This window comes from Odontomachus brunneus, unplaced genomic scaffold (assembly GCF_010583005.1).
Source record: "Odontomachus brunneus isolate Ranch 3 - 2012 unplaced genomic scaffold, Obru_v1 Obru_scaffold_004, whole genome shotgun sequence".
Taxonomy (NCBI): Eukaryota; Metazoa; Arthropoda; class Insecta; order Hymenoptera; family Formicidae; genus Odontomachus; species Odontomachus brunneus.
In genome coordinates, this window is record NW_022639454.1 from 4005920 (window position 1) to 4015392 (window position 9473).

A 9473-nucleotide genomic window follows, 5' to 3' on the forward strand; every position below is an offset into this window, starting at 1 on the left:
GAGAGAGAGAGAGAGAGAGAAAGAGAGAGAGAAAGAAAAAAAGAAAGAAAAACAGACTCAATCCGCTTCTTCATCGAGCACCATACGTATTATCCAGACTCAGCTTCGCTCGGCAGACCCGTTCTTTATCGCTAACGCGTCGTTAATCGCCACTGCAGCCCTTGTCGTTAACGAAAACCACATAGTTTGGTCTGTCCGACGCTGCTGCTGCTATTGCTTCGCACGCTTGTTAGCTCTGTTCCTCCTTCTGATTCTTCCGCCGCTTCTTCGTCATGCTTTTTCCTCCTTTTTTTCACGTACTTTGCAATCGCGCACGCTGAATCGCTGGTGACGGAGCTGTTACGCGCTCATATTCTTCTAGTATTCTTCTTCTGTTTCTTTGATTTCTTCGGTTGGTGCGCGGAACGAGCTGAATTTCTTGTGATACCGGCGTTACCACTCACTCACACGCGCGAGCTGTCATTATTTCATTTAGCGAACGAAGGCTCTCCCGAGCCGAACCGCTGTCTATTCTACGTAGGCCGCATAATTTTGACAAATTCCACTATCTTACTATTGACCGCGAGACGCAAAGAGCGACAATTAGATCATATTCTCCATCGAACGAAGTCAGGGGCAGTTCAGCGAAACCGTTATGTGTATTTGCAGGCGTGGTGAGCAAGCACTTGTGCCAGATTTGCAATAAGAATTTCTCCTCGTCTTCGGCGCTCCAGATCCATATGAGAACCCACACTGGCGACAAACCATTCCCATGCCACGTCTGCCAGAAGGCCTTCACCACCAAAGGCAACCTCAAGGTATATATATTATATTTTCTAACTCCCGTCCGAAAGTCTGAGCTCTTCCACAAGGCTACCTGGCGCCAATAGTCTCTACTAACAGCAGCTAGCCGCTATCGCTTTCCACTAACGCCACAGCGCGCGACGTCCAAATCTCACTCGAGCTCGATGAAAGATCAGCGCCTACCCGATGATAGGAAATCATCCCGTAAGACCCGGGACGAACGACACGTCTAATTTCGTCCTCGCGTTTTCTGTATCGTAGGTGCACCTGGGCACTCACATGTGGTCCAACGGGGCGTCGCGTCGAGGTCGACGAATGTCGTTGGATCTGCCACCCCTGCCAATCACGCCCAAGGACTCGGAGTTTCTGCAACGACGGCCGGATCTCTTTTACCCGTACCTTCCCGCGCCGTTCCTTAACGGCGTCCAGCAGAAGGTAAGCTCAACTTTACTCAAACTTTAATTAACTTTATTCTAAAACAAGCATCTTGTACTCAAATATCAAATGACATGATCATGAAAGGACACGAGAGACTTCATGATTGCGCACCGTCGCACTAAAAAAGCAAGAAAAAAGAAACCTAACTTAGAAAGAAAAAAATTAATTAAAGTATATTTAACTATATTATATTATATTATTAATTTACTATTAACTTACTATTAACTGTATTAACTATTAGCTGTATATTAACTGCATTCTGTCATGTAAAATTTAATTAATTCGCAAAGCAAGGTGTCTCGTGGGATCTCGCACACGAGGAATCCTCGTCCATTTTTATTTCTGTCGCTCCCGAACAAATCTAACCAGACGGGGTGTGCGTTATTAATTACAGCTGAACGAGATCTCGGTGATTCAAAGTAACAACGGCCTACCGCCGCACTCCGTGGGCGCGGGCAAGTACGCGAGCCTGTTCGGCTCGGTGTACGGCGCCGGCGGGGGTGGTTTCCCGCTGGACAAGCAGCCGACGGCGGCGAGCAGCAACGGACCCTTGGTGGACGGCAAGTCCGCGATTCCCTCCGGCTCCATGCTGTTCCAGACGCCGTCGCCGTCGCATTCGCCCGGCACGCCGTCCTCCAACAGCGGCAGCCAAAACTCCGCCGGCGTGACCGCTTGGACCGCCGGCGACGCGCTCCAACATCACTTCGACCGAGAGACGCCGAGCAGAGGTGAGAATGACGCGACGCCACCCGCTGCGCGGCTACCGCCACCGCCGACCAGGGGCGAGGGATTGGCCGCGTGAAGTTTAACGAATACATATCTCACCACGTCGTAGCCGCGGAGGGCGCAATCGCCCGTTCACCGCGCTCACCGAGGCTCGACCGAGCTAGAGGCTGATCGTATGATCGATTCCTTCGAGAGAACTCCCCAGACTGAATAATTTAACGAGCGGAGGAGGAGGAGGAGGAGGAGAAAGAGAAAGAGGAGTCGCGGCGAGCGAATGCTAATGGCATGCACATTGTGGGCAGTCTTCTTGACCCCGTCCTCCGTCCTCCGGTCGGCGAAGGTCTCCCCGTCGACGTATCGGTTCTCGACGGTTCGGACACGCGATCCGGATGGGAAAAGCGGGCTCTCGTCGCGACAGTGGAGACAGCGTTTCCGATCCGCGCGACTGCAACGGTGATCCCACCGTGAAAGTGATCGAGAGAGGAGGTGGTCGCAGGAAGTGCTGCGGACCATTTGATTAATCTCGTGGTGTTTCCCAGCAGTGCGTTTCATAGCAGGACGATCTTCGGACTCGCGCGATCTCCAACGGCACACGATGGCAACGATCGCCTCGGGGATGAACGCGCGGAATCGTATAAGACCCAAGTTGGCGGTCGAGTTACTTGGCATTTCTCTTCTGCGTACACGCGATGACATATCCCTGTCCCGTCTGTCCAGTCCCATCTCCTCTTCCTCCCAATGTCCGGTGGTCCCGATCCTAGCGAACGAAGACGCCATGTTCCTATTATCACACTAGTCTTAATGCGTTTAAAAGGGATGATCGATAGACGATCGATTGATTGGTCGGTCGGTCGGCCGGTCCGTTAACGGCTTCCGACTTAGGCTAGAGCGAGAACAACGCCGATCTCTCGACGCGGAAAACCTCGAGATTCGAGAATTTCGGGGCTCGATCGCGTCCCCGTTTATTCATCGTTTATTCAAGCCGGCAGAGTCCGCCGCGACTGACGCGGGCCGGCGAGACGCTCCGCTTAAATATTGATCGCGTGCGCGATCGAGCCTCGTTACGTTACGTATGGTCGCAACGTCGAATCCTCCGTACGGGATTATAGGAATCCCCGAGCTAGGCACGGCGCCTAGACTGAGCTCGGCTCGCGATTAGGGCGAGCGTAGGTGTATCTAGGGCCGCAAGACACGTGGCGTCGTGTCCTAACAGGTGTCCCCGACACAATTCGACCGTCCATTCGCGACAGCGGTGGGCACCTCTCCGGGTTAACTAAGGCTGCGTTATAAATATATACATAATGATTTTATATATATATATATATATATATATATATATATATATATATATATATGGATCTATCTATATTATATATAAATATATACATATATAAAAAACATACGTATACATATATATATATACATATATATATTATAAATAATATGAAGATAAATGATTATATGCATATATACATGTATATGTGTATATGTATATGTATGTGTGTATGGATGAAAAATATTCTATCGGTGCGAAACAGGGCGTGAATTTTGAATTTGCGAGTTGTATACACGTGTATGAATGTTGCTGCTGTTGCAGCTCGTGTAGGTGTAGGTGTAATTTAGGAGGCGGGCCCGGCAGCGCCCCTCGCTGTGATATGAGAGGAGCAGCCTGCAATCACTAAACCAATGTACTTATATCTTGTATCATATAGTATTATAGTAACGATAATAACTTTATTACCGTGTTATCGTTCACTTTACATGGATGGACATACGCAGAAGATGCGACACGCGATGCGCCGCGCGGGTGTCTGTGTGCTTCGAGTTCAGCGACTAATTAATAACGACGTAGTGTTGTTGTGGTTCATTCGGCGTCCATCCTTCGTTTACGTCATCGGCGATGTTTTGCTTCATCGTTGTAAATAATTGTTCCGTAGGCCACCCGCGATTTATATTGTCTACCTAACGTTATGTACACTTTTTTTCTCCTTTTTTAATGAGGAACGATCGCTACTTGACACGCCACGGCATCAAACGTTTTTTGTTTTAAAGTCAGCAATCTCGCTGAAAAAGTCGGAGTTGTTTGCGGCGCTTCAGCCTCCTTTAATCTCGCAAATAATTTGAGACAAAGATTCACTAACAAACGGATACACGAGAGACTATTATTGGCTATGTTTAAGTATACATATATATTTTTTTTAAACGTAAAATGTTATGATATTGAGAGAAGTTAATTATATGACTTAATAATAATTTATAGTGATATATATAGATATATATATATGTACGCGTATGACCTAATGCGCTAATTTATAGTGACTGGATCTTGAATCTTAATCTTTTTATCTGTGATTTTTTAGTACGTACGTAATATCGATATAAGTGTACTATTGACATACATATATATTGAACACGACGCATCGTATATCTTACGAAAAAATATTATTTACGTTATATTCATTGTAGATATTATTTGCATTATATTCGATTTTCTTCTTTTGATCGAACGTTAACACAGGAGAAGCCACTAATACAGTAATTTGATGTAATAGCATCGACTATTCACTATCTATATCGTAATTGTCGACACATTATAGAAAACGATCGAAGCATCGCCAATGAAACGTACGCCATGCAGCGAGTGAAGGAAAGTATTTGCATAGTCTGCCCCGTTTGAAACAGGGATAATCTTATGTAAAAAAGAAAGGAATATTGCAACAAGGAAATATATGTTATTATACGATGTATTGATACAATTGAAAACTGTATAGTCAAGTAGGAACCTAGCAACGATACTTTTCACTTTTTGTCTAAATTTATGCTGAAGGAAGAGAGTTAAGTGTGCAAATACTTTTTTCTCCACCCGCTACGCACGTTCGCACACACAACGTGTAATCTAATTTATAATTTATTTATTATTTACTTCACCTCTCTCCTCGCGAATTCCCAATTCCGACACAGCTGCCGTCTAGAGAATCTATCGTATTCGCATAAAGAATGTAATTATTTACATAAATAATACCAAATGTTTAATAAATCGCATATGTAACAGCACAAATAATTTTTTCTCCAAGGAATAGGACATCGCACTATCGAGTGTGGATGCGCGCGAAGAGCTACTGGCCGGCAGAATTATGTGTCGCGTAATAAATTTACCCGAATCTCAAAAGTATTCTCTCTTTCTCTCTCTTCTCTCTTCGCAACCGCGAAGCAGCGACCAAAATTCATGCATACAACACACAGATGTCGTTTGTTATCGAGTTTGTAAATAAGATATTTTGCGAGAACTTGACGTTCTAGACGACGCGAGCGTGTCGCGCAAAAAGGAGCGACCGGACTTGTATGCGCGACGAAATATTTATGCGTAGCGCATGATTTTTATCCGCTGGAGACGAATTATTTATTACCGTAGTGTGTTAATTGTTTCACCTCCGAGAACAACATCCTCCGTAAATCGTAAAACACAGTTAACATTTTATACTCGTCTCTCTCTCTCTCTCTCTCTCCCTCTCTCTCTCTCTGTCTCTCTCCCTCTTTCTCTCTCCCTCTCCCCTTCCTTTCTCTCGAGTTTACGGAGGGTTTGCGTGTATTTTGCCAAACGATGTCTCGTAATCGGCATGACTGATAACGCGGCGAAGTTTCACATATAATCGATCCTACGTGTATGTACATACTCACAAATTAATACTCGTGTAACGGCTTCCATGTATGTTCTCCCCTGTATCGAAGGCGAAAAAAGAAAAGGAACGAAAGGAGACGGACCACCTGTAACGCGCGCGACCCGGAGAGCGAGCGTTACACGGTGAGACGACACGTGCGCGTGCAGCGGGCAACTGTAAGAGCAACTCAAAAGCCATACGCCATCCTCGGTAAACACTCTCTATGTCGGTAGAATTTATCTCTGATTTTTCATTTGGTGATGGAGCTGAGGCAGGGATACCGAATGAATCCGTGGACGACCTATCGATCGGCCGTCTCGTCCGTTGCGTAACGCTACTAAAAAGAGAGAAAACCAAATAAAAGAAAGAACGAACATGCAATTCGAGACAAAATCCACCGCGCTGTGCCGCTTCCTCTAAGTATGTGTCGCGCGCGCTTGTCAAAAATCAAAGCTCGCCAATAGTTGCTTACCGTTTAATGTATACGCGGTGTTCATTTGTTCGCGAGAAGAGCACACACCGAGAAATTCGCAAACTCCGTCATGTTGTCGGGGCGATCCGACGGAGAAAGGACAGAGTGGCGATCGAATCCGATGCACCGAAGCATATCGACGTTTTGTACTTACCACGCGAATCAGATTATATTTTTACGTTCGAAAGAAAGATGTGCCGGATAGAATGTTCGTCTCTTCGGTGTATATGTGTGTGTATGTGTGTGTGTGTGTGTGCGCGCGTGTAAGAGTAATTTCCAGCGATGTAAATTATTCGTATGGAGGTCAACGTGAGTTCCCAAACTGTCAAACGCTCTCTTCAGTGATTTTAATCTCCGACTAATCAATTATCAATCAGCAGTTGTTTCCATGGTGTCGTATAGATGATACTTTTTTTTTGTTTCATGAATTTGTACGTCTCACGAAAATGCACCGTGTTTCTCCGTTGTGATGATCCACGAACCGGGACGAAACGATTATACGCCCGGGGTATACATATTATATAAAGTTACGAGTCTATTTCTCTGTGAAAAGCTATAAAATATAATATCCCTTTCTCCTTTCCGAGAAAGTACGAAAGAACGATGCCCTTGCGCGAGAGAATCGTGGACAAAGTTATATTGTACATATAAATGGATGTGTGACCGATAGATAAGTATAGCGAAGCGGATAGCGTATCTCGAACAGTCGGTGTGTACACATTTTTAGCGTATTACCAAAATTTTCGTAACGTAAACGGTCGACCCGCGCTTAAGGGACGCGTGTCATATGTATGTCGCATTAAAAAACCTTACGCGAGCGAACGAGATATTGTGTAACGCGGACAAAATATCCCCCAAGATAGCCATCGGTCTGTGGCGTAATGTCCTGTGAAATTGTCCAAAAAAAAAGTAAGAATTATTGCTTGTACGATTTTAAGTTATGTTGTAAATATTGTATAATCCATGTATAAACACGACTGTATTAGATATATGAAACCTATCATTGTAGTTAAATACGTTACGAATCATTATATCTATATCACTTCAACAATAAACCATTATTATAATGACGGATCGGTGAGTTTTCAATCGACGACAATTCGTGCATGTAATAATCTTTACTACTAGAGGTAAAATTCCAAGTACGCAGAAAAAAATTTAAGTGCATGAGGGTGTTCTATTATTAAAATAAGTAATCGCAGTAGAAGTTGTATTTTCAATCAATCACTCGTCCTCGAATAATAAACCCCGAAAATGATGTAAGACAAGTGAAAATCAAGTATGTAAGACAAGTGAAAGGTATGCGCGAGAAAAATTTGAAACGTATAATAATATTTTCTTATTTTCTTATTAAAATAAGTCATCGCTGGGGTAATGGCATTCCTGTCCGTTCTCGAATAATAAAGTTCGTAATTTTGTCATGTGACAGACAGGTGAAAGGTGTAATAATCTTTATAGATGCATTACTTTTTATCCAGTTCGAGAATCTTCCTGAAATTGATCACTTTTAAAATGACAAGTTCGAAAATAATTATAAGCAGGTTTTCCCGTTATGTGAATAAAGTCATTACATAACAAAATTTGCTTGCGCCTCAACAGATGTAACGAATATGATCATAATAATCATAACGAACGCATCTCAAAATTTTTTGCGCAATAAGATACATCTGAAAAATCTTTCCGATCAAAAGAAACTCAAATAATATATAATCTTTAAGAAATACTAATTTTTAGCAAAACGATAAGTCACCAACTATCCTCCGTCGACGAGGTGTTAACTAAACATGAAACGTGATTCATACGAACAGTCAATTCATCAACATTAACCTGCGCATGGTAACACCTCCGCCGATATAGAAATCTACAATGGGTATTTCTTGTTATTTCAAGTAACGTAGCCTCCAAATTTATCTGCTATAGGTAAGTTTCCAAATATTGATACAGTTCAAAGTAAATTGCAGTACGATCGTACACAGATAATGTCAAGATATTTGGCCTGTGTTTAATGAGAAAACATGATACTATAATAACCCATGATACTATAACCCATACAGCAGAAATGTTCCGAATATATCATAGAGATATCCTACAGATATTGAGATATCTTTATAATATCCTTGTGATGTATTCGGGACATTTCTGCTATGTGGGAATAAAGTCAGCACAAGTCAGAGAGGTAAAATTTCAAGTACGCATAAAAAAATTTAAGTGCATGAGGGTGTTCTATTATCAAAATAAGTATTTAAATAATTATTTTTATCAAAATAAGTAATCGCAGTAGAAGTTGTATTTTCATCCGATCACTCGTCCTCGAATAATAAGACCCGAAAATGATGTAAGACAAGTGAAAATCAAGTATGTAAGACAAGTGAAAGGTATGCGCGAGAAAAATTTGAAATATATAATAATATTTTTTTATTAAAATAAGTCATCGCTGGGGTAATGGCATTCCCGTCCGATCACCCGTTCTCGAATAATAAAGTTCGTAATTTTGTCATGTGACAGACTGGTGAAGATCAAGCAGGTGTGCGCAAAAAGAATTTGAAAAGAATTTGAATGATAGTGTTGTCTTATCAAAATAAGTCATCGCCATGGTAACCGCGTTCCCGTCCGTTCTCGAATAAGCTTCGAAAGTTTGTCATGTGACAGACAAGTGAAATGCATTTTTACATATTTTTACGTATCTTACGTAAATTGTTTAATTTTTACTACTTTTACATCACTACTTTTTATCCAGTTCGAGAAATTTAAAAGTAGTGATGCATTCCTACATATTTTTACATACCGTAAGGTATGCATTTCACTTGTCTGTCACATGACAAACTTTCGAAGCTTATTCGAGAACGGGTGATCGGACGGGAACGCGGTTACCATGGCGATGACTTATTTTGATAAGACAACACTATCATACGTTTCAAATTCTTTTTGCGCACACCTGCTTGATTTTCACCTGTCTGTCATATGACAAAATTACGAACTTTATTATTCGAGAACGGGTGATCGGACGGGAATGCCTTTACATATTTACATAGATTGTTTAATTTTTATTATAAGCATAAGATTATAAAACCCATAAAAATTGTGAAATAATAAATATTACTATACAGGGTATTCCGTAAGTCGAGGTCAATCGCTCGGGAGATAAATGGGGAACCAAAAACAAGAAAGAAAGTTGATACAAACATAGGTCAAAAAATGCGTTGTTTTCGAGTTATCGCCATTTTTATGTTAACATTTGAAATTGCTTTGCCTTCGAATTTTTTTGTCAAAATTGAAATATAAGATGGTTTTTATAAGTTTCAAAACACAACTAAAGTCAAATAAAAGTTGCGGGCTGCTTTAGCATTACCCAGGATGCACCGCGTGGAGGTACCCAGCTTAGCATCTCTTGGCAG

At 42.2% G+C, this 9473-nt stretch overlaps 1 protein-coding gene across 5 annotated transcripts in view; it reads left to right on the forward strand.

Annotated features, from left to right (window-relative positions):
- LOC116847479 (homeotic protein spalt-major-like) overlaps nucleotides 1-3258 on the forward strand; it is an 80821-nt gene extending 77563 nt beyond the window's left edge. For 3 of the 5 annotated variants that reach the window (XM_032822531.1, XM_032822539.1, XM_032822549.1), the window contains 3 exons: nucleotides 649-797; nucleotides 1045-1218; nucleotides 1616-3257. In XM_032822531.1, coding sequence (XP_032678422.1) covers nucleotides 649-797; nucleotides 1045-1218; nucleotides 1616-2023 — 731 coding nt within the window. In that variant the 3' untranslated portion in view covers nucleotides 2024-3257. Of the gene's footprint in view, nucleotides 1-648; nucleotides 798-1044; nucleotides 1219-1615 lie in introns of all 5 variants that reach the window. The other 2 variants (XM_032822520.1, XM_032822558.1) reach the window with 2 other exon arrangements.
- The last annotated feature ends 6215 nt before the right edge of the window (nucleotides 3259-9473 follow it).